At 48.2% G+C, this 23,964-nt stretch overlaps 2 protein-coding genes across 2 annotated transcripts; both read left to right on the top strand.

Moving 5' to 3' along the window:
• The first annotated feature begins 1,144 nt into the window (after positions 1 to 1,144).
• Positions 1,145 to 14,573, top strand: thbs3 (thrombospondin 3). Its single transcript, XM_022761531.1, has 23 exons — positions 1,145 to 1,226; positions 2,665 to 2,871; positions 4,650 to 4,903; positions 6,253 to 6,355; positions 6,632 to 6,658; positions 6,756 to 6,838; positions 6,927 to 6,978; positions 7,062 to 7,210; positions 7,321 to 7,458; positions 7,703 to 7,777; positions 7,890 to 8,042; positions 8,162 to 8,272; positions 8,450 to 8,557; positions 9,795 to 9,954; positions 10,395 to 10,513; positions 11,005 to 11,057; positions 11,169 to 11,350; positions 11,600 to 11,778; positions 12,140 to 12,188; positions 12,283 to 12,479; positions 12,559 to 12,731; positions 13,957 to 14,096; positions 14,480 to 14,573. The coding sequence occupies exons 1-23, from the start codon at positions 1,145 to 1,147 to the stop codon at positions 14,539 to 14,541; spliced, it is 2,856 nt and encodes a 951-aa protein (XP_022617252.1). The 3' UTR covers positions 14,542 to 14,573.
• Positions 14,574 to 19,055: 4,482 nt separating this feature from the next.
• On the top strand, positions 19,056 to 22,552 carry hfe2 (hemochromatosis type 2 (juvenile)). The gene is made up of 4 exons (XM_022761542.1): positions 19,056 to 19,212; positions 20,684 to 20,832; positions 21,057 to 21,637; positions 21,923 to 22,552. The coding sequence occupies exons 2-4, from the start codon at positions 20,736 to 20,738 to the stop codon at positions 22,550 to 22,552; spliced, it is 1,308 nt and encodes a 435-aa protein (XP_022617263.1). The 5' UTR covers positions 19,056 to 19,212; positions 20,684 to 20,735.
• Positions 22,553 to 23,964: the final 1,412 nt, after the last annotated feature.

Below are 23,964 nucleotides of genomic sequence, written 5' to 3'. Positions count from 1 at the left end.
CCTGTCACTCCTGGCCTATTAGGCTCATTACAGAGACGCAGCCTAACAGTTACAGAGACAGTCGATCACTGGAAGGGTGTTGTCGCCCTGAAAACCACTAAAGCTCTCACTCTGCCAGAAGAGGCTGTGGACAGCGAGAGTGGAACACAGGCTGCCAGAGGGGGGTGGGGTGGGGTGGGGTGGGGTGTTCACACTCTGGTTCGGGGCCCTCAGCTGGGTCGCTGCAGGACTGAGTGGAGGCCGAGAACAAAAGCTGAATGGACTGAGAGCAGCTCCTGACCTCTGACCTCTGACCTGCTGCTGTCAACAGTGGACCGGTGTGATGGATGGAGGCCCTAATGAGATCCTGATGATAAAAATAAAAATAGTGTTCAGGTGTTTTATCATCTGGACTTTATTAGTTCATTGATTAATTATAGATGATACATTCTACAGTGTTGCGTCATGAGTCAATAGATTTAATATCACATTATTGATAAGGATATTTTTAATATTTATTTAAGTTTTGTCTTTTTCTGGTAGAGCTGAGCTTCACTTCTTCACCTGTTACCGGCAGGTAAGATGATGACGCCATGATTCTAAGCAGTGAACAGGTGTTTTAAGGGGTGTAAAATACCTGTAACACACTGACATTGAAACACCTGACACATGCGCAGTGGAGTCTCTAATAACAACAGTAAACCTCAGTAGACTCTCTCTTTCTCGTCAGTCGCGCGCTTTATGCTAATCAGTGTGCGCGCACGAGCCTTCCAGAGAGGAGAGTTGAGCGCGCGCCAGCAGCAGCACTTTAGCTCGTGAACAGACCGTTAGTTTCTGCTCCGGTGTCCGGTCGGTCCGTCGGTTCTCTCCTCCCCGCTCAGCGCGGCAGTTTGTCGGTGTGGATCCAGGTTGTTCTCCGGGTTCTCCTGCTCACTCCTCCGGACTGAAAGTGTCCGCTGCTCCGCCTCTGAGCTCCGGATCCCGCTGTCTGGTCCGCTCGGTTCTCCGCCCGAAGCCCCCGCTCAGAGTCTCTGGTCTCCGGGACTAACCGTCAGTTTGGACCCGGTTCTCCTCCGTCCGGTTCCCCTCTTCGTTCCTCAAGTTTTAGAGGCAGTGGTGCGGTCCGGTTGGTCCGGTTAGCCTTGCTCCTGGTCCGGGTTCAGACATGGGTTGGAGTGTCCCGGTTCTGCTCTCAATCCTCTGTGCTCAGCTCACCGCGGGAGTCCCGGACGGACCGGACGTCCAAGGTAAGACGACCTGAGGGAGTCCTCCGGTCATCCGGTACAGAGGAAAGAAAACTCAGTCTTAATTTACTACTGTGTACTCTGTGTGTGTACTGTGTGTACTGTGTGTACTCAGTAGAAATCAGAAGTACTTGTACTTTAACTTCCCGCTCATTCAATATTGAACTTTTACTGTCACATGAAGATGTTAACACCTGTGATCATCTTTAAGCCTGAAATTAATAATTATTTTCATTGTTAATTAATCTGCCGATTATTCTTTTGATTAATCAATTAATTGGTAACAGGAAGTGATCAGATCAGATCTGTGTGGAGTCCAGGACCTGATAAGTCCAGTATCTGCTGTGTCAGAACTGATCTGGACTCTGTTGACACTGGAAGAGTTTTTGAATGATGATACTTTTAATTTTTGATCAGTATTGATCAGTTATCAGTCTCTAAATGATCAGAGACGATTGATTCCCACAGGCTGAGGTGAAGATTCACGTCACTGTCATGAGACCAAGAGGCACCAGACTCTCTCACTGTGACACTTCTGCTAGAAAACGATCAATAAATGAATTACCTGGTGATCAGCTGATCTCTGAACACAACGATTCTGAGGCTGAGACCCAGACCACGATACGAACACCGGTCCGTCTCTGTGGTTCTGAGACGGATGGTCTGAGTCTGTTCTCGAGGACTGAAGTCAGTTACTAAAGGTCGTCTCTGAGAGAGGACACAGGATTATCAGCTGTTTGTTGTTCTTCCTCTGTGGTGTTTCTGTTGGCCTCCGATCCAACACTGGCCCACAGGCTGCAGCTTCAGTCTCAGAGCCACAGACCTGGTCCAGAGCCAGAGACCTGGTTCAGAACCACAGACCTGGTCCAGAGCCACAGACCTGGTTCCTGCAGGTTCTGTGTTGAGAACCAGTTCCCTGAGCTCTGACGGTGACCCACATGTTCGATGAGAGAGTGAAAGCAGCAGTTCATGTTAGAACAGGTAAACTGACTCACCTGTGTTCAGCTAATTAACCACTGCCAACAACATCACCTGTCACCATAGCAACAGCTTGTACACAAAACATGGTCTGTATCTGAGCTCTCTCCCGCCTCTGTGACGATTAGTTCATTAATTGATTAGTCCATTGAAATGAGTCAGTTTTTTCCAGCTGTTATTTATAATTAGCTTCATTAATGTGGATTCATTCAGCAGCTGATCACAGATCTGAACTGAACCTTTATTTATAACTTTAATTATTGACAAATGATCAAAGATAAATTAATGATCCCAGAGGATCCAGATCCTGATGGAGGTCTCCACATGTTCTCTGAGGGTTTTAAGAGTTCTCTATGGACTGTGTCTGTCAGGAGACGTTCTCCATTCTCTTCATGTCAACATCCTCACACACATTACCAGTAATTATAATATTCTTCCTCCTCCTCCTCCTCCTCCTCCTCAGTGATTGATGTGTTGAGCCTTCAGGATTCGAGGCAGAGCGTAGCGGCGGTGGAGAAGCTGTCTGGTGGTCTGAGCGCACTCAGTGATGTCTACGTGGTGTCGACGCTGCGGTTGCCATCGAAGCTGGGCGGAGTCCTGCTGGGTCTCTACAGCAAACAGGACAACAGGAAGTACCTGGAGGTCGCCGTCATGGGGAAGATCAATAAAGGTTGGTGGAACCTGAACTAAACCAAACCTCATTCGAATTCTCTATATTTTAAAATCAATATTCATCTTCAGCACTGCGGGTCACATACGGGTTCTTGAGAAGGTTCTACTGGTTCTTTAAGATCCCCAAGTGGTCAATAAAAAGATAAAAGTTTCTACTGGTAACTAAAGAGGTTCTAGTCACTGACGAGGTTCTAGTTGTCAATGAGGAGGTTCTAGTTGTCACGGAGGAGGTTCTAGTTGTCAATGAGGAGGTTCTAGTTGTCACTGAGGAGATTCTAGTCACTGACGAGGTTCTAGTTGTCACTGATGAGGTTTTAGTTGTCAATGAGGAGGTTCTAGTTGTCACAGAGGAGGTTCTAGTTGTCACTGACGAGGTTCTAGTTGTCACGGAGGAGGTTCTATTTGTCAATGAGGAGGTTCTAGTCAATTAGGAGGTTCTAGTCACTGAGGAGGTTCTAGTTGTCACAGAGGAGGTTCTAGTTGTCACTGACGAGGTTCTAGTTGTCACTGAGGAGGTTCTAGTTGTGACGGAGGAGGTTCTAGTTGTCAATGAGGAAGTTCTAGTTGTCACGGAGGAGGTTCTAGTTGTCAATGACCAGGTTCTAGTTGTCACTGAGGAAGTTCTGTGGGTTGTAGAAGTGACTCGTGTTCTTGTGGTCCGACTGAACTCAGTGTTTAACTGTCACTCGGTGGTTCGGTCCGGTCTGAAGATCTGGTCTGTGCTGGACTTGAGAGTCCTGCAGAGGAATTAGGTTCTAGATGTGGTTCTGCTTGTGTTGTTATGGCGACAGACTGATCACTGTAATCTGACCCAAGGTTTCATTAACTGTGTGTGTGTGTGTGTGTTTTGGCTCAGCGTGACCTTTGACCTCAGGCAGGAAAATGACTTCATAATGAAAGCCATCAGTCACATGTTTATATTCAGGGTCAGACGGAGGCGGAGCCTGAGAGTCGACTGTGACTGTGAGTCAATAATTATAATGATGATCAGATAGTTGATTCTGAACTGTTTCGTTCAACACTGACGTCATTACAAATAGAGCAGCAACTAACGATCAGTATCATTATTGATTAATCTGATTATCATTTTCTCAATAAATGAATTAACAGTGAGAAATGTCTGTTTGAGTTTCTCAAATTGAAATCTTCAATAGTCTCTTTTTATCTGACGACTGATTAAAATGTGACAAAATCAATTAATCAATTATCAAAAAAAAAACAGTTTTAATAAATTCTTAATAGACTCTGATCAACTTATTGTTTCGTGGCCGTCAGTTAAATCTCTGGGTTTAAGAAGCAAAACAATCAATTAATCTAAAAAATAATCAGCTGATTGATCGATTCTGAAATAATTATTAATTATTACCTCAGTTCCAGGATGTTACAGTCTGCTGTTATATTCAGTTTCATTTCCTCAAACAGCTGATCACTGTAGTTTCTATCAAACAGGAGAAACTGTGAATTTGTTGGGGGCTATTTTCAGCGGCAGATTGATTCACATCAGCTGCTGTGAGTGTTTAGAGCAGCAGGATGGTTCTTCTTCTTCTTTCTCTCCAGGTTGTTTTATTTTGATAGGTCAGCTTCCTGCTTCACTCGGTTTCTTCTTTTCCATTGAACTTGTTCCATCGTCTCGTCCAGAGGGAACGTGGAGCGGTGGCTCTGACCTACAGAGGCTGAGCAGGGACAAACGTTAGAGCAGCAGTTGTTTTCATGATGGTTCTATTCAGGTTCTGGTTTATAAAACATCAGAATCTGAGTCTGGATCTTCTCCTCCAGTCCTGGTCCGGTACGTCCGAGCGGACGGGAAGATCCACACCGTCAACTTGCAGAACGCCAACCTGGCGGACGGGCGGACTCACTCCATCATCCTGAGACTGGGAGGTCTTCACCGTGACAACATGAACATGGAGCTCTACGTCAACTGCCGATTGGCCGACTCCGGCCAGGGCCTGCCCCCCCTGGTCCCGCTGCCCCGAGAGGCGGAGATGGTGGAGATCAGACACGGACAGAAGGCCTACGCCCGCCTGCAGGTCAGAGACGCTGCACCACTTCCTGTCTGATCGATTGAAAATTAATGATCAATAATATCTACAGCAATGCCTTTCTCTCTGTTTTATCACAGTAACTTTAAAGTGTTGGTCGCCGTGGATACGATGTTTAGACGATTGATCAATGAATGACTGTTGATAATAACAGGCACAGCTGATCAAAGCTGCAAATGTTCAATTGAAATTAAACAAAAAGAAATGAAATCAGGATTCTTATTATTTTATTAGATATTGATATGAGTCAGGGTTACCGTGGGAATGGTCATTTTTGAATCTCTCAAAAAAATAAATATAAAAAATATAAATAATGTGGTTTAATCTGATCTGTAGTCCATCTCTGTAGAACCTTCATCTAACAAACTGCAGCTCCTGTGATTTGGATGTTGCTTTTGATCATATTGAGATTTTCATAATATTTCCATTAATTGTTCAGCTGTAATTAAAATGTGTAAAATGATTTTCAGGAAAAACGGAAACACTGAACTTTAAATGATAAAACAAGAAAATAAAATCCGGTTCACGATAAAGAGTCAGAGTGAGAGGTCTTCATCTGTCTGAGCTCTGAGTCTGAGAGTCACTGATGCTGCCGTCTGACACACAAGGATGATGATGATGATGATGATGATGATGATGATCTGTGCTTGATTCAGATTTTACAGACTCAGATTCAAACCATCTTGATATTAAAGAGGAGATCTGGTCCTCACTCCATCCTCATGTCCTCATGTCCTCTGTCCCCTCTGCTCTCAGAGGACGAACCCTCTTCATCAGATCATGAGTTTGAGCCTTTGACTCCAGCGCCACCCTCAGGACAAACGTCAGATCCACTGCTGTGGACGTCTCTGGTCTGAGGTGTGAAACCGACCCAGATCTCAGGTCAGAGCTGATGATGCAGCCGTGACTCAGAGACCACAGAGACACAGCATGGAGACAATCCTCCAAAATAAAAGCCTCCTGGTCTCAGTCATGACCCTGGTCTTTCAATCTGACAACCAAACAGTCAGAGTGAAGAAGAGACTCTGGACCACAGACACTCAAACATGGAGGTTCTGTCATCAACAGGGATCTGAGACCTGTAGGACCTGATCCAGGTCTGGACCAGGTCTGGACCAGGTCTGATCCAGGTCTGGACCAGGTCCTCTGCAGTGAGAGGATCAGGAGACATAGAGCTTTAAAAGTTTATAATCTGTACAGGTTTTGTGGAGTCAAGTTCAGACCAGAACACACCTGCAGCAGGTGTACTAGTGGATTTTTATAGGGTTAAAGGTCATTGTTGACGTGTCTGTACTGAGACTGAGACCTGAACTGACCAATGTCCATCTGTCCCTCAGGGTGCAGTGGAGTCCCTCAGACTGGCTCTAGGGGGCAGCGTTGCTAAAGCTGGAGCTCTGACTGACTGTCCCTTCCAAGGAGACTCCTCTGCCTACAACTCAGGTGAGCTCACCTCACTCTAATCCTCCACCACACAGGTAGACTCAGACCAGGTCCGGGTCAGGGTCCAGGTTCTGGGTGTTTGGAGCAGTTTAAATCACAGAGAACTAACTCTAGCCAAACATGGTCACCTGTGACTCAGGTGTGTCCAGCAGGTGAGAGAGGAGCTGCTGCTGCTGCTTCATGTTTCAGTTACTCAAACACCCGAGGGCTTGTGCTGGTGAATCCAGGTGTTTGTGACACCTGAGGAAACTCACCTGTACCTGTGTTGTGTTTCAGTGAGCGGGGAGGTGAACTCCATCCTGGGTGAGTTTGTGCTCCATTCACACTGATCACACCTGATACTGATCAATAATCAGCTGATCACTTTCATCTCTGTTCACCTGATCACATTCCCTCTCAGGTGACCACACCAAGGCTCTGATTGGTCAGCTCATCATCTTCAACCAGATCCTGGGAGAGCTGCGCCAGGACATCAGAGAACAGGTGAGACAGACAGAACATAAGAGGACAGGTGAGACAAAGGACAGGTGAGTGGACGTACCTGTAGAGCTGACCTGTCCCTCGTCCTCAGGTGAAGGAGATGTCTCTGATCAGGAACACCATCCTGGAGTGTCAGGTTTGTGGTGAGTCAGCAGTTTCTGTCCTGTTGTTGTTACACCTGTGCTGGTCGCCTGAGGACCTGATTGAAGACAGTCTGTCTCGTCAGGTTTCCATGAGCCTCGTTCCCGCTGCTCCCCCAACCCCTGCTACAGAGGAGTGTCCTGTATGGAGAGTCTGCAGTATCCTGGATACACCTGTGGACCCTGTCCACCTGGGACCAACGGCAACGGGACGCACTGTCAGGACGTCGATGAGGTAACGACAGCTACACAACAACTACACAACTACAACTACACAACAAGAGAGACAGGTGTTGCAGTGAGACAGGTTAATATTAACCCACCCCCTCCTCCCCCCTCCCTCAGTGTGAGCTGCAGCCCTGTTTCTCTCCTGGAGCCTGTGTGAACACTGTGGGGGGGTTCAGCTGTCAGCCCTGTCCTCCTGGTCTGTGGGGGGCGCCACTGGCTGGAACTGGACTGGACTACGCCAACACACACAAACAGGTCAGACACACACACACACACACACACACACACACACCACACAAACAACAGAGAGGTCTCACACAACACAACACACACACTCACACACACACACACACACACACACACACACACACACACTGCGCCTTGTTAATGGTGGATACACGTCCAGATATTTTACAGGCTGCAGTGTTGAAGTCGTTCAGTAGTAATATAGTAATAATAATAATATTGATAATAATATTGATCACACTGTGTGTCTCAGGAGTGTGTAGACATCGATGAGTGTGTGGATCTCCCTGACGCCTGTGTATCAAACTCTGTCTGCATCAACACTGTGGTGAGTCACTGAGGATCAACAGGAACTACAAACAGCTGATCTGCAGTCAGCTGACTCAGGGGGGCGGCGCCCTCTGGTGGACACTCAGCCCTGACTCTGTCTCTTCTCTCAGGGCTCGTATAAGTGTGGCGGCTGTAGACCTGGTTTCCTTGGTAACCAGACGTCAGGTTGCTTCCCCAGGAAGTCGTGCGCTGCGTTGACCTTTAACCCCTGTGACACCAACGCCCACTGCACCATGGAGAGGAACGGGGAGGTCTCCTGCAGGGTGAGGATGTCGCCTGGCTCAAAGGCAGTCTGTCAGTCACGTGACCTCTGTGACATCACAACTGCAACAAGCTGACATCAGACAACATGATCTGTGTGTGTGTGTGTGTGTGTGCGCAGTGTAATGTGGGCTGGGCAGGTAATGGTAACACCTGTGGAGTGGACACAGACATCGATGGGTATCCAGACCGCTCTCTGCCCTGCATGGACAACCACAAACACTGCAAACAGGTCAGGGGTCAGAGGTCATGTGACCTTCATCATTTAAAGCTGCAGCTCCATCCTTCATCAGGAGACTCACTGACTCAGCACATTGTGTGTGTGTGTGTGTGTGTGTGTGTGTGTGTGTGTGTGTGTGTGTGTGTGTGTGTGTGTGTGTGTGTGTGTGTGTGTGTGTGCCTCCACCAGGACAACTGTGTGTTCACTCCAAACTCTGGTCAGGAGGATGCCGACAATGACGGGATCGGAGACCAGTGTGACGAGGACGCAGATGGAGACGGCATCAAAAATGTGGAGGTGAGAGCGATGCTGCACTGACTCACAGTGATCACATGACGCTGATCACATGACGCTGTTTGAGTTTTTGTCTTTACTCGAGTGTGACAGGAAGTTCTTCTGTTTTTTCTCTCACTGTGTGACTCATCTGCATAACCCCGCCCACTGGCTGGTTTGTTGGATGTTGTTGATTGACGGCCTCAAACAAACCTGGTTGGAGCAGGGGTTAGTTTTAACTTGTTGCCATGACAACAAGGCACTGTCTCCTTTTCTGCAGGTGTAGGTTGACTACAGCAGAATGAGCGTTTATCAGCGATGTTTCACACACTCAACACTGCAGTGTGTGTGTGTGTGTGTGTGTGTGTGTGTGTGAGACTGACTGTGTCACAGTGAGCAGGTAACAGGTGTAACAGTCACTGAGCACAGACGTCCTGCTCAGATCTTTCTTGCTGTCCTCTCTCTGATTCTGGATCAGATTCAGGATCCAACATGAACAGATGGATTTAACAAGTTACTAATCAGTTCTGTTCTGCTACTAGTTTTAGTTACTAGTTACTCGGGCTGGGAACCAAAACCTGGTTCCAAATCAGAACCAAATGCCCAAAACCAGGGAAATGGAAGCAAACCTGTCTCACCAGATCAAAAACACTTGTGAAGCTCTAGCAATGATTTTTTTTTTGCATTTAAATTATGTATCTGAATTTTTTTTTTTGACCCCTCAATTTCAAATTCAAATTTTGAAGAAGTCATTTCACTGTTATTTTTCAATGTTCACAAATTCAGAATGAAAAATTCAACATCAGTCACATGACCAGTGGAGCGTAACCTGATTGGCAGGAAGTCGGTTCAATTTGAGGCAGGATCAATCAATTGCTTCATCCTGGATGTTGAATCAGAATGATGATGATTCAGATTATATGAGTTATTGATGATTTCAAGAGTTGAACTCAGAGTAAAAAAAATAAAAAACAGATACATATTTTTGATGCAAAAAAATAAATCTAGAAATTCACAGTTGTGCAGGGCACAGGTCAGAGGTCAGAGCAGCTGATTACCTGTGGGTCAGGTAGCAGATGGAGTGTGAGCAGGTCTCCTGAGGTTCTCCTCTGAGGTTCAGGGTTTGTTCTCTCAGCTCAGACTCTAACAGCATGGTGTCTCATGTGGACACATGAACGAGGGTCAGACCTCACCTCAGTGTGTTGTAGCTGTGAGCTGCCAGGTGGTCAGGTGGTCAGGTGACGTGTCCTCTGTCCCTCAGGATAACTGCCGGCTGGTCCCTAACAAAGACCAGCAGAACTCAGACAGCGACTCGTTCGGAGACGCCTGTGACAACTGTCCCAACGTCCCCAACAGTGACCAGAGAGACACGGACAACAACGGACAGGGAGACGCCTGCGACCAGGACATAGACGGAGACGGTAAGAGACACTGTCTGTGTCCTGGTTCATCATCACAGAGACAGGAGACAGATCAGAGGAGGGAGACAGCTTCAGGACAGACAGACAGACAGACAGACAGACAGACAGACAGACAGACAGACAGACAGATGTGGTCCGCAGAATGTTTCTGTCAGGCCTTCCCAGCATGCACCTGTATATTTATACACAAAACCCTTTACTGTGACCCCTCCCTGTGTGGAGGAAAGTGGAGACAGCTGAGGTTTGATCTTCATCATCATCATCATCATCAGTCTGTCAGTTCATATGTGATGCTGTAATGAAGAGTGCAGCCTGTAGGTGGCGCCTGGCGACTTCCTCTAAACTGGACTCAGCAGAAACACTCTGGGTCATCCCTGAGTGAAGAGGACGAACAGACCAACCACATCCATTTAACTCTGTGTGTGTGTGTGTGTTTTCAGGTATTCCCAACGTTCTTGATAACTGTCCGAAGGTGCCGAACCCGATGCAGACGGACAGAGACAGAGACGGAGTGGGAGACGCCTGTGACAGCTGTCCTGAGCTCAGTAACCCCATGCAGGTGGAGTCCCAGTCCGTCCACTGTGGTGTTGCGTCCTCTGACTGGGACCCATTGTGTCTCACATGAGACGTGTCCCGTCAGAGACGACTCATCCTCTCACTTTAGTTTCACACTTTAATGAAGTTGATCCAGTGATTCACAAACGAACATCAGACACGTTTAAAAGTCTGTAACATGTGATTCATGTCGTGGCTCCTCATTGGTTTAAAAACTCACTTTCCCTCTTTTCCCTTTAACTTCATAATAATGGAGATTTAACAACATGATTTTATATAAAACATTTTTATTAATTAAGTTTTAATTCATATAAAACATTTTCAGCAGCGTTTTGTGTGTGTGAGGTCATAAGTTTATCATCATCATCCTATGAGTGTGTGTCTGAACAAACACACACGTTACAGTAACTGATCACCTCCTGGATCAATAATATGACCCACACTAACAGGTCAGAGGTCACCTGTGTCCTCATCAATGTCTCCTCTCTTCCTCAGACGGACGTGGACAACGACCTGGTGGGAGATGTTTGTGACACCAATCAGGACACGTATGTGATTAAACACAGTGTCTGTGATGTCATCAGTGATCAATAAACAATATTCACATAAAACAACAGAAACAAACACAGTGAACACAACTCTGTCCTCGTCCTCTGCAGGGACGGAGACGGTCTCCAGGACAGCAGAGACAACTGTCCCGACATCCCCAACAGCTCCCAGCTGGACTCTGACAACGACGGCCTCGGAGACGACTGTGACCACGACGATGACAACGATGGCGTCCTCGACGACTACGACAACTGTCGACTCATCGTCAACCCCAACCAGAAAGACTCTGACAGTAAAGACCGTCCATGAGCAGAGACATCAGCTGTTTATTATGATATAATATAAAATCATCAGTTTATTATAATAATATAATAAATTGATCTTCAGGCTGTGACTCTGTGAATCAGATATTTGACTGTAAAGCTTCTTTTTCCACACGAGTCTTGTACTGCAGACGCACCTATCTCTGTGTGGGCGGTCCCTATGCTCTGGCCCCGCCCCTCTGATGCTAGACCCTCCTCCTGTCTGTCTCTGTCCTCAGTGAACGGTGTGGGGGACGTCTGTGAGAACGACTTTGACAACGATGCGGTTCTGGATTTGATTGATGTGTGTCCAGAGAGTGCTGAGGTCACGCTGACGGACTTCAGAGCCTATCAGACCGTGATCCTGGACCCGGAGGGTGACGCCCAGATTGACCCCAACTGGGTGGTGTTGAATCAGGTGACCCCCGACCTCGTGTTCCCCACATGATCAACGTGGTCGTTTCCAGGTGACGTGGAGCGTTAGAGGCTCTTAGAGACCTGTGGACTCACCTGTCCTCAGTCCTCGTCCAGGTGAGTCCTGCAGAGCCTCTGACCTGAGCTCCAGAACACTGAGACCTGGTACTGGGACAGGTGTGACATCACAGGGTTCATACAGCCGTGTGTGACATCATCACATTCAGCTCAAACAGAAAATGGCAGAGCGTCTTATCTCTGATCCTGTAGAGGACACCTGACTGAGTCAGAACCTGTGATGTCACTCAGGTGTGCTGGTCAGACTCTGACAAACACAAACCTGATCTTGTCCGTCTTGTCCTCAGGGAATGGAGATCGTCCAGACCATGAACAGTGACCCTGGTCTCGCTGTGGGTACGTGTTTTTACCTGAACCTTTATGAAACCACCTCTGACCCGTTCTGGGTCCTGGTCCCGCTGTAGACCGTCTGCTCCGTGTGTGTCTGCAGGCTACACCGCGTTTAACGGCGTCGACTTCGAGGGAACGTTTCACGTGAACACGGTGACGGACGACGACTACGCCGGCTTCATCTTCGGGTATCAGGACTCGTCCAGTTTCTACGTGGTGATGTGGAAACAGACGGAGCAGACGTACTGGCAGTCCCTCCCCTTCAGAGCCACGGCCCAGCCCGCCCTGCAGCTCAAGGTCCGAGTCTGAGACCTGCAGGTCTGAGTCCAGTCCAGCTGCCTCACGATGACTCTGACTCTGTGTTCTGGTCCTGCAGGCCGTGAAGTCCCGGACCGGACCAGGTGAGTTCCTGAGGAACGCTCTGTGGCACACGGGAGACACACCTGGAGAGGTGACGCTGCTCTGGAAGGATCCACGAAACGTCGGCTGGAAGGACAAGACCTCGTACCGCTTTCAGCTGAGCCACCGGCCGCAGGTCGGGTACATCAGGTGAGACCAGCACCAGACCTGAGACCCTGAACCAGACCTGAGACTCTGAACCAGACCTGAACATGAGTTAGACCACAAACTAGTACAGCAGTATCTTGTATTGCTGTATTTCAATACTGATACTGTAGTACTAGTTTGCACTCTGTAGTATCTGTAGTACTGGTACTGTAGTACTCAGTCTGCAGCTGTGTCTCCTCCACTCGTCTCTTTTCTTTTTACTACATTCTTTCCCCTCTGAAACTTCTTTGTGGCTCCGGGGCCCCCCGGTACTCTATTGTACTCATCTCCATGACGACCAAAGCCCTGGCAAGAATCCGCCTCGACAACCGTTGATATGCAGATCAGACGGAGAGACGCTGCAAAACTTCATCTGAGGAAACAGAGTCTGAAGAATCAGAACAAACTCATGATCTACACACACATGATCTACACACATGATCTACACACACACATGATCTACACACATGATCTACACACACACATGATCTACACACATGATCTACACACTTGATCTAGACACACACATGATCTACACACACATGATCTACACACACACACACACACGATCTACACACATGATCTACACACATGATCTACACACACACATGATCTACACACATGTTCTAGACATACACATGATCTACACACACACACACACACACACATGATCTACACACTTGATCTACACACATGATCTACACACATGATCTACACACACACATGATCTACACACATGATCTAGACACACACATGATCTACACACATGATCTACACACACACACACACGATCTACACACATGATCTACACACACGATCTACACACACACTCACACGATCTACACACATGATCTACACACACATGTAGGAGTGTTTGTTTTCTGACCCGGTGTCTTTCTGTGTGTCTCTCTGTGTCTGTCTCTCTGTGTGTGTCTCTCTGTGTCTGTCTCTCTGTGTCTGTCTCTCTGTGTGTGTCTCCCTGTGTGTGTCTCCCTGTGTGTGTCTCTCTGTGTCTGTCTCTCTGTGTGTGTCTCCCTGTGTGTGTCTCTCTGTGTGTGTCTCTCTGTGTGTGTCTCCCTGTGTGTGTCTCCCTGTGTGTGTCTCTCTGTGTGTGTCTCTCTGTGTGTGTCTCCCTGTGTGTGTCTCCCTGTGTGTGTCTCTCTGTGTGTGTCTCTCTGTGTGTGTCTCTCTGTGTCTGTCTCCCTGTCTCCGTCTCTCTGTGTCTCAGGGTGAGGCTGTACGAGGGGACAGACATGGTGGCTGACTCTGGTGTTGTGATCGACACCACCATGAGAGGAGGCAGACTCGGAGTCTTCTGCTTCTCCCAGGAAAACATCATCTGGTCCAACCTGCGCTACAGGTGTAACGGTACGACCTCTGACCTCTGACCTGTCCGTCATTACACCAGGACGAGTCCAGGTCCTGGCCTCATCTGGTTTTGAGGCTGTTTAGATCTGGAACGACATGGTCCTGGTACAAAACTGTGAAAAGAGACTTTCACCCAGAGGTGAAAGGTCACACACACACACACACACGTTTGGAGAACAGGAAGTCAGGTGACCCATGTAGAGGAGCTGTCAGTCAGTCATGATGTGTTCAGGTGCTCAAGATAAAAACGTCCCAGTCTGTTTGTGTGTAGACATTATCTGTAATTACAGATTAGTGATCAGGAGCTGTGTCATTAACTTGTGTTGTTGTTGTTGTCATGGTAACAGTCACTCCATCATTGAACTGGTTTGTTCTTGTTTCAGACACGGTGCCTGAAGACTTCCAGTCTCATCGTAAACAAGTTCTGATGCACATCCAGGTCTGAGAGCTGCAGACGGACTGTCCACAACACATGCACGCACACACACACACACACACACACACACACACACACACACACACACACACACACACACACACACATACATCTCTATACACAGACCCTGAGCTTCTCTGGATCCACTTTAACTGTAGTTTGAGTGTGTGGTGTGCATGTGAAGTTTGAATGTGTGTGTGTGGGGTGTGTGAGGGGGGAGGGGGGAGTCAGAGTGTCAGTCTGGGAAAACACTGACGAGGAGCACCTGAATGCACCGTCAGTGTTGGTCTGTGTTTAAACGTCTTATTTTCAGTTTGTGACTCAGAGTCAGTTTTGGAGTGTGAGGCGTTCAGGGTCCTGCAGGAGTCAACTACAACTCCCAAGGTGCATTTCACCTACAGACAGCCAATCACAGAGCTTCACATTCTGCTGCGTGCTCTGTTAAAGGTCAATGATCCTCACACTCTGCCGTCCATCAGTCCTCAGATGAAAACAGGGAACAGAGATGAAGTTTGACGAGCTTCATGTTGTTTTTCTCGACCTTTTGATGAGTATTTTATTTTGAAATTGAACTCTGTGCTGCAGCAGTTTGTCTGTTTCTCAGAAGGTTTCAGGTTCTGTTCAGTTGAACATCACTAATCTGTAACAACAACAGACCCTGCTGCCGACGATAAGCTAACGTTACACAGAGGAGAGAGAACGGTGGAACGTTCCTGTAAACGTTCCTGTGTTTTCACATGTACAGATCTTTGTTGAAATAAACTCTCCACCACGACTTTTCCAACGTTGACTCTTGTGTTTTATCTGAACTCAGACTCTGATTCACACCTCAGGTCTCGTCCTGTCGTTCCAGTGGTGGGGGGGTCGTGACCCCTGGGCCGGGGAGGCCGGGACGAGTGCAATATTGGAGTGGGGGCATGACAACAGTGCACCGCATCCCGGACCTGCCCGACCCTGGGAGGAAACACACCACACACCCTGAAACACACACACGGGAGGGGAGGGGGGGTTATCAATCAAAACAACTTTATTGTCCACGTGAATCAGTTTAATAAAGCTGAGTCTCTTCAGGTGGAGAAAACAAACACGCCTGTGAACATGTTTCTACCTGCTGTGGATCTGCTGTTTTTAATGAACCAACAAAGTAAATATCTGACCAATGATAAAATATGATGATGAGTTTATTTCACAGTAAAATGAATTTTATTATCATTATTATTGTTGTATAGGACCATCAGAGGAGCTGCAGCCTGGCTCACATGTAGAGTCTATCGTTGGAGCCTGAACGTGTCGCAGCAGCTGCAGCTGCTCATTTTAATGTCGACGCGTTCAGAGCAGTTTCGTCTTTACACTGTAAAAACATCCAGAAGAACCTGGTTTAATCCACATCAACCAGTTTCACAGACTGAAAACACGACGACTCCGACAGAACTACACTGAAGCGTCGTCATGTTTCAAATGAGAAATCTTTATTAGCACAGGAACAGGTGACACTGAGAGACAGAGGATCCGGTTCTTCAGCACAGAACGTGTGTAAACGCTCTTTTCTTTCCTGATCCTTCACATTCATCTGGTTTAAAAGTTTCTGTTCTCACATTCACTACAGAACTCAGATTCAAAGATTCAGACCCCGACAGATGTTCACAGATGTTGTTTACAGATGTTTACAGATGTTATCGTCACGTTCTCTGCTGGTTCCTACAGTGGAAAACAAACAGTGACTCACCTCTGCAGCAGCTTCTGTCTCTGTGTCCTGTAGTCTCTGGTCTGTGGAGGGTCTCGGTCTGTCGGTCCTGGATTTGGTCCGGACCCCCACTCCCCCACCCCACCCCCCTCCTATAAAGACTAACAAAGGCAGTGGAGCTGCTCAGTGAGGCGTGGAGGGGCCCCGCTCCTCTCTGAAAGGACCAACAGCTTAACCTGCTAAACTCTGCTGGAGCCTCCGGCTGCGCTCACACCCCCGTTCAAACACACACAACTTTATTTAAACTGCTGAAACTTTATTTAAACAGCTGACACAGGCTCAGGCCGCAGAGCAGGAAGTGACCCGCAGGAGCATCACAGGCGTCAGTCCGAGGCTCGGAGGTCGTGACCTCAGGTAGATACGAGGTTTCACCTGAGACCAGCGGCTTCATGTTGTCGGTGTCAGTGCTACCACCTGCTGTCTGTCTGAAGCTACTGCAGCTCAGATCACCAACCCTCCACCACACTGTGAATGCTTGGGGGGGTGGGGGGGCTGAAAAACACTTTCACTTCCTCTGAAAGTTCGTCCGCAGAAACTGTCAAATAATCAGTATTTTTATTTACAGTTATTATTCAATATTCTCTTGAATAAAACTTTAATCTCAATTAACAAGTTAATTATTAATTATTTACAATAAACAAGTTGTTTGTTTTCATTATTTGTTAAGTGCCAGTTGATTCAACTGTAAAAAGAAATGAAGGTGAAATGATGCTAAAATATAAATATGATTTAAATAAAAGATTGAACGCAGGAAAATGTTCCATATGTTTTATCTATATATTAATACTGAACTATGATGACTGAGTGTGAATCAGCTGTTTCTGCAGCAACAGCTCCAATGTCTCTGGCAAACTCTTCTTCTTTTATTCATTAAAGTTCTTATTAAATTATTTCTTATTAGAAAATGATTCAAAGTTCAAACTGAAGTTTCTGCTTCAGTTTGAACTGAAGGACAAACAGACAGACAGACGTCGACTTCCTGGAGGTCTGAAGTAAAAATAAACTGCTGCTGCAGCGTGTGTGTGTGTGTGTGTGTGTGTGTGTGTGAGACAGTTGTCGTGCAGCAGGTGCTGGTTGTTGGTGATTTATTTAGAAACGACTGAAGCTCCCAGTCAGCTGTGAACGCACCACGAGGCCAGAACACAGAACACTACAGACCTGAAGAGACCTGGACAGATCTGGACCGGGTCCTCAGAGATACCTGGACCTGGACCTGGAGAGGCCTCAAGAGTCCTGCAGGTTGTGGAGTCTGGGTGACGTCCTGCAGGACTGAGCGGGGACATGGACTGACTCTGATGCTGAACCAGCTGGAGGTAAGAGACTGTTGTGTTCCTCAGTCACTGAGAGACATCAGGTCTACAAAGACCTGGTCCTGCAGGTCCTCAGCGACTGAAGTTGGATCCACAGTTTAAACCTGTGTTTGTTTCTGCTGCTTCAGTAAATGAGAGTGTCGTTAGTTACTGGAGATTCTGTTTGTTATTGATCAGCTGATTGAGGTTTCAGTTCTAGTTCGGATCATTTACAGAAACACAATCTGTTCATTTGAAAACAAACGCCTTCATTAACAAATTAATTATAAGCAACAGCGTTCCCATTAACATCCACATGAAGCTGCTGCTGACAGTGACTGGATTTAATGTTTTTACAGAAGGTTTATCATAAAACATGTTGACATATAAATCAGCTGTTTTTATCACAGTGAAGAAACACATTAATAATATCATTCATTAAATCACGAAATCATGAATCATGTGTGAGTTAATTAGAGTGAAACACTGAGGATCTGTTTCAGCTGTTTGTTGATCAGCGACCTCACCGAAACCAGCTGAGCAGCAGGTGACAGCAAACTTAAAATAACTTTATTGATCTGTCAGGACCTTCATTCATCCATGGATCTCTACTGATGAAGCTAGATTAACAGTTTATCTATCTTAGCAGTCTTTGTGCTAAGCTAGGCTAACAGTTCTTGTATATAAACTGTACATATGTGTATTTGGGTCTGTGACTAACTCTGGGGCCAACTGGAGTTTAAATTTAGACACACACACACACACACACACATACACACACACACACACACACACACACACACACACACTGAGCCCCTCCCACCTGACTGAAGGTCAGCTGACTCAGTCACTCATTCATTCATTTTAAAGGAACAGCTCCACATTAATTGTCTAATTGTTCAGGTTGAAATCAGTCCAGAGGCGACAGGATCCACCTGCAGCTCCTGTCAAGATCACTGATGAATGATTATTGATTGATGATCACTGATCAATATTCAGTGACGCCCTCATGTGTAAAACAGGCAAATGAAAGTAGTTTAGTTCAGTCATAAATGTTAAAGATCATGAGCTTTGAACAGGTGGTCGTCATGGCAGCGCTGCTGTATGACAGGTGTACCTAACAAATCGCTCACTCTGTGTTTATCAACCTGTCTCTGATTCATCGAGTCGCCACAGAGTCAACGACACAAACAACCTGCAGCTCCAGGAGCATTCATCTGTGGCCAATGAAGAGAGAGCGCTGTGGTAAGCCCCACCCCTCTCGCCAGCTGCTGTTTGTTCTGCAGAAAAAAAACAAACAGAGAAGAGTCCATGTTAGAGGTGAACTCTGACCCCCCCCAAACTCTGAATGAAATATACAGTGTGTGCCCATGTGTCCGTGTGTGTGTGATGTTTACAGTGTGTGTGTGTGTGTGTGTGTGTGTGATGTTTACAGTGTGTGTGTGTGTGTGTGATGTTTACGGAGCAGGACGTTGTTCTGAGCTCACTCATGGGTTTGTTCCTGAGGATTGACGCTGACTCTGACGGTAGGACTCAGACTGAAGCTTCGTTAACTAACCGTTAATGACACAGGTGATCAGGTGACCTGAGCCTGGACTGTGACAGTCCAGCTGTGAGTCCAGCTGTGAGTCTCCACACTAACAGACTGTAAGAAATGAATCATCAGCTGGTTTCAGTTTCTGTCTGCAGTGAAATGTTTTGTCTATTTTTATTGTGACTTTAATGTTTTTGTTTGAAGTTTCCCGCCCAGAGACGTCAGATGTAAATTAGCATTTTGCTACAGTCCGGTTTGTTTACATGGTGTATTTTGTACTAAGGTTCATCAACATGTTTTATTGTCCCTATCAAATAAACAAACAAATCAGTAGATGACAGCAGATCATGTGACACAACACTGTAACTATCAGCTGTTAATGTAGAAACAGGAAGTGACAGAGAGAGGAAGTCACGGAAAACCACCAACTACACCTTCATCCAATCAGATAAGTCCTGTTACACACACATGGACAGGTGTGATGTGTGTGTTACCATTTGTTGTTCAGGTTGTAGGAGATTCCATGTTTGGTGTATATGGAATATATTCTTCATGTTTCAGTCTGGAGGCTGAAGCTCGGTCTGGACTCACTCAGGACTGTTGATGAGTAAGATGGAAGCCATCTTGGACGATACCAACAACCCTCTTCATAACATCCTGGCAGGACAGAGAGGTTCAGGAGACTCTTTGTTCCCAGACTGTAAGACATCTCAGACTGTAAGACACCTCAGACTGTAAGACACCTCAGACTGAGGACGTGGACTAGTTTAATTATCATAGATACTTGATTTATCCCCGAGGGGAAGTTGAGGAATGTTATAAATGAAGTATAGTAGAAGGTCTGAGGCTTCACTCAGTCAGTGTGGCCTTTGGACAGTAAACACAGAGACATGTGGACCAGTGGACGGACTCAGACTCGGCGTCACAGTCAGTATTAACATGAAGCCTGATGATGTCACTGATGACTCATCACTAATGGATCGGATGCTCTGTAATCACATCAGTCTGTCTCTGCTTCATACTGAGAATCTCTGAGGACACAGAGGAGACAGGAAGCTGGACTCTTCTCGCTCCCTCCATCATGACTCCATCTGACCCCCTCCCCCGCCCTCCGCCCCCCTCCCCCCTGCACTTCCCCCCACCAGCCACCTCCACCTGTGACACACTGACAATTAGCCAATCACAGAGCTGCAGACTACTGCAGCCAAGGCTCATGGGGATTGTGGTATTTAGAGGCCGGTCAGAAACAAAGAGTGATCATTCAAAATGGTGTCAGAACATGAATCGGTCTGACGGTGGATCAGGACCAAAGAGAAACCACCACAGTCTGGTCTGAGTCCAGGTCCACATCCAGAGTCCAGGTTCAGGTCCACATCCAGATCCGGTCTGTGGTTTAGTCAACAGCTCTTTGGTTCAGGTGAAATGTAAATAAACAGGTTGAGGACTGACTCTGTATAAAACCAGACCAGGATCTTGAACCTGAGCCAGAATCTGTGAGAGTCTGAACAGAACCAGAAAGTCACACCAGGTCTGACGTGGTCCAGTCTGGTCTCGGTCTCACCTCCGTGTGTCTCTGTCTTTCAGAGTCCTGGAGATCTGGAGAGACCCTGAACCTGATCTGGTCTCAGGTCTGCTGATGGAGCCTCGGACCACTGTAACACCACAAACAGCGTTACCATGGAAACACTGCATCCACCTGACTCTGCTGCTGGTCCAGCTGAGTTTACCTGAGGGTACACACACACACACACACACACTGAAATGTTAGACTGCATTGGGAGTTTTATTTTGAAGGTGAACACTGAGTTGGATGAAGTCTTTGTGAGTTTTATTTTGAAATCCACAAGGTCTCAGGTTCAGGAGGATTTTCAGGATGTAGCTGGAGCCTTCAAAATAAAAGCTTCTTTGCTGAGGGGCCTTCAGGTCCACGTGTCAAACTAACTTCCTGTCTCTGCAGTCGGAGCTTCCTGTCGGATCCTCAGGTGTAATTCTGACTTTGTGGCTGCAACGTTGACCCTGGGCAGCAGCAGCAGCAGCAGCAGCAGCAGCGGCGGAGGGGGAGGAGGAGGACCAGGTGGAGGTCCAGGTGGAGCAGCAGGTGGAGCAGCTCTCAGCAGGGAGGCAGTGAACGCCGGTTATTGCAGCGCCCTGCGCTCCTACGCCATGTGCACAAAGCGGATGGCGCGGGCCTGTCGCGGCGACCTGGCGTACCACTCTGCGGTTCAGGGCATCGAGGACCTGCTGATCCAGCACCGCTGCCCCCGGGCGGGGCCCACAGCCCAGCCCCGCCCCCTCCCTCAGGGCACGCTGTCCGGAGACGCCTGCCTCTACGAGAGGAGCTTCCTCAGCAGGGAGGGACGGGCGCCGGAGTACCTGCACTGCGGCGTGTTCGGAGACCCGCACGTCCGAACCTTCAACAACGACTTCCAGACGTGTGCTGTGCAGGGGGCGTGGCCCCTTATAGACAACGAATACCTGTTCATACAGGCCACCAGCTCGCCAACCAGGGGCGGGGCTTATGGCACAGTGCTTACAAAGGTGAGTCACAGAGACCTGAACGAATTCTGATGTCAGAGCTTCAAACAAATCACACCCGAACTGGTCCAGCTGACTCCAGATCAGCTGACAGATCGACTGATCAATCACTGATCTGATTGGTCAGTTTGATCAACTGTTGACTCAGTAACTGGACACAGTAACTGGACAGAAGGGGTGGGGGGCAGATTAAACTTACTTCCTGTGACGTCACAGTGTGCTGGCGTACATTGTGACGTCACAGGAAGTAGCTGCAGCTTGATGTTGACGCGGACTGTCTGTTCTCAGGTCACCATCATCTTTAAGAACACGCGGCAGTGCTCGGAGCAGCAGCTGTACCAGGCCGAGCTGGACAACGTTCCAGCCGCCTTCGCTGACGGCTCCGTGTCGAGCGGGGAGCGGCGGGGTCACCACAGTCTGACGGTCCGGACCCAGAGTCCCGGCCGACAGGCGGAGATCCGGGCGGCGCACATCGGGACTCTGCTGCTGGTCCGTCAGAGCGGCCGCTCCCTGAGCCTGTCGGTGCGGTCGCCGCGCGGCATCGTGGAGGCCTTCGGTCCGGAGCAGGACCTGCAGCTGTGCGTGTGGGGCTGCCCCCCCTCCCAGAGACTTGACACGCTCCACCCCCCGCCCCCCCCGCCGGACTCCTCGCCGTCCACCACCTTCAGCGCCCACGCCCACTGCGCCGCGCTGCTTCCCGCCCGAGACGTTTACTACCAGGCCTGCGTGTTTGACCTGATCTCCAGCGGAGACCTGAACTCCAGCTCGGCCGCCGTCAGCGCGCTGCAGGACGCAGCCGCCATGATCTCAGAGCGGGAAAGAGTTCACCTGCTGCTGGTCGCCTCCGCAGAGCGGCCTCACCTGACGTTGCTGCTGCTGCTGCCGCTCGGCATGCTGGGAACTCTGACCAGAGCCTGAAGCGCAAGAAGTCATGGATGACATCACTCCACGACAGACTGACAAATCTGAGGAGGATGGAGCACACACCTGTGGTCACGTGATGTGACGGAGACAGACAGCAGCTCACCTGGTGGATCAGGATCAGGATTTGGATCAGGTTTAGACCTGAGGACATTCAAGACCTGTCCCTCTCCTCACCTGTCCCTCTCTTCACCTGTCCCTCACCTCACATGTCCCTGTCCTCACCTGTCCCTCACCTCACATGTCCCTGTCCTCACCTGTCCCTCACCTCACATGTCCCTGTCCTCACCTGTCCCTCACCTCACATGTCCCTGTCCTCACCTGTCTCTCTCCTCACCTGTCCCTCTCCTCATCTGTTCCTCTCTTCACCTGTCCCTCTCCTCATGTTCCTGTCCTCACCTGTCCCTCTCCTCACATGAGAGTGATGACGATGATGATGACGATGAACCTTCCTCACATTATCAAACTAACGCTAATGGTCGAGTTGACGTGATGTGTGTAAATATAATATAGATCATGTACGATGTGTGTATATGTTACTGTGATGTGATGTCATTGGGGGTGTGATGTCATCGGGGGTGTGATGTCGTCAGGGGTTTGAGGGGGTTCGGGGGTGCAGCCCACTGAGGTCTCTGCTCTTCAGCCTGGGTCTCTGCTGCAGGATCTGGTACCTGAGCTCTGAGATCAGGTCCTGGTCCAGGGCCTGGTCCTCAATGGTCCTGGTCTAGACGACCTTCAGGGCGGGGGGGGGGGGGCATGGACCACAACCGTTGGTCCTGCTCCGTGCCGGGACCAGTCCTGAGCAGCTGTGGGGAGAACCTGAACCTGCTGATGGTTCTGGAGCTGGTCCACAACCAGCTGTTCAACAGGTTGTTGGTCTGACACCAAGAGTCCAGGTCCTCCTCACACAGGTGGAGTCTCTGATCCGGTCCAGACTGTCCCAGTGTCCATGGCAACCTTCCCCATCGTTCCCTTCACTCCCACATCACGGGAACGCGGCGTCAGATCTTACAGCAATGCACTCTGGGACTTGTCCTCTGGACACAGTGTGTGACCTTTGACCTAGTGTAGCTGTGTCTCCTCAGTTCAAGTGCAGTGGGACAGCGGAGGTTGATCAGCTGGTTAATGAGACATTTTCTATAGTTAATGATGAATAATATAAAGATATAAATCATGAATATCAGGCTGTTTGTTGATGTGAGTGTTTTCTCTGTCGGTCCTCAGACTCTGATGGAGTCACAGCTGTTAACACTGATCTGATTACTGTTGCATTATGGGAGTTTCAGCCATAATTAGTTTCCTCTTTAAAGAACTGTTGCACAAGTCGTTTACAGTAAAGTGATCTCTGGTAATTAGTCACCTCCATCCCTGGAAGTGGACCGAGCTGCGGGCTGCAGGTAAATCATGAC

The sequence above is a fragment of the Seriola dumerili genome, unplaced genomic scaffold (genome assembly GCF_002260705.1).
Source record: "Seriola dumerili isolate Sdu_G_001 unplaced genomic scaffold, Sdu_1.0 BDQW01000415.1, whole genome shotgun sequence".
Taxonomy (NCBI): domain Eukaryota; kingdom Metazoa; phylum Chordata; class Actinopteri; order Carangiformes; family Carangidae; genus Seriola; species Seriola dumerili.
Note: the sequence above shows the minus strand (reverse complement) of the source record. Positions and strands in the feature narration are given on the sequence as shown.

What these genes read in the sequence shown, in the direction of transcription:
- thbs3 (XM_022761531.1), top strand. Translation starts at nt 1,145, where the DNA reads ATGGGTTGGAGTGTCCCGGTTCTGCTCTCAATCCTCTGTGCTCAGCTC. An exon ending in AGGCCTACGCCCGCCTGCAG is followed by an intron (nt 4,904 to 6,252) that starts GTCAGAGACGCT and finishes TCTGTCCCTCAG; the next exon opens with GGTGCAGTGGAGTCCCTCAG. An exon ending in CAACCAGAAAGACTCTGACA is followed by an intron (nt 11,351 to 11,599) that starts GTAAAGACCGTC and finishes CTCTGTCCTCAG; the next exon opens with TGAACGGTGTGGGGGACGTC.
- hfe2 (XM_022761542.1), top strand. Translation starts at nt 20,736, where the DNA reads ATGGAGCCTCGGACCACTGTAACACCACAAACAGCGTTACCATGGAAA. An exon ending in CCAGCTGAGTTTACCTGAGG is followed by an intron (nt 20,833 to 21,056) that starts GTACACACACAC and finishes CTGTCTCTGCAG; the next exon opens with TCGGAGCTTCCTGTCGGATC. An exon ending in ATGGCACAGTGCTTACAAAG is followed by an intron (nt 21,638 to 21,922) that starts GTGAGTCACAGA and finishes GTCTGTTCTCAG; the next exon opens with GTCACCATCATCTTTAAGAA.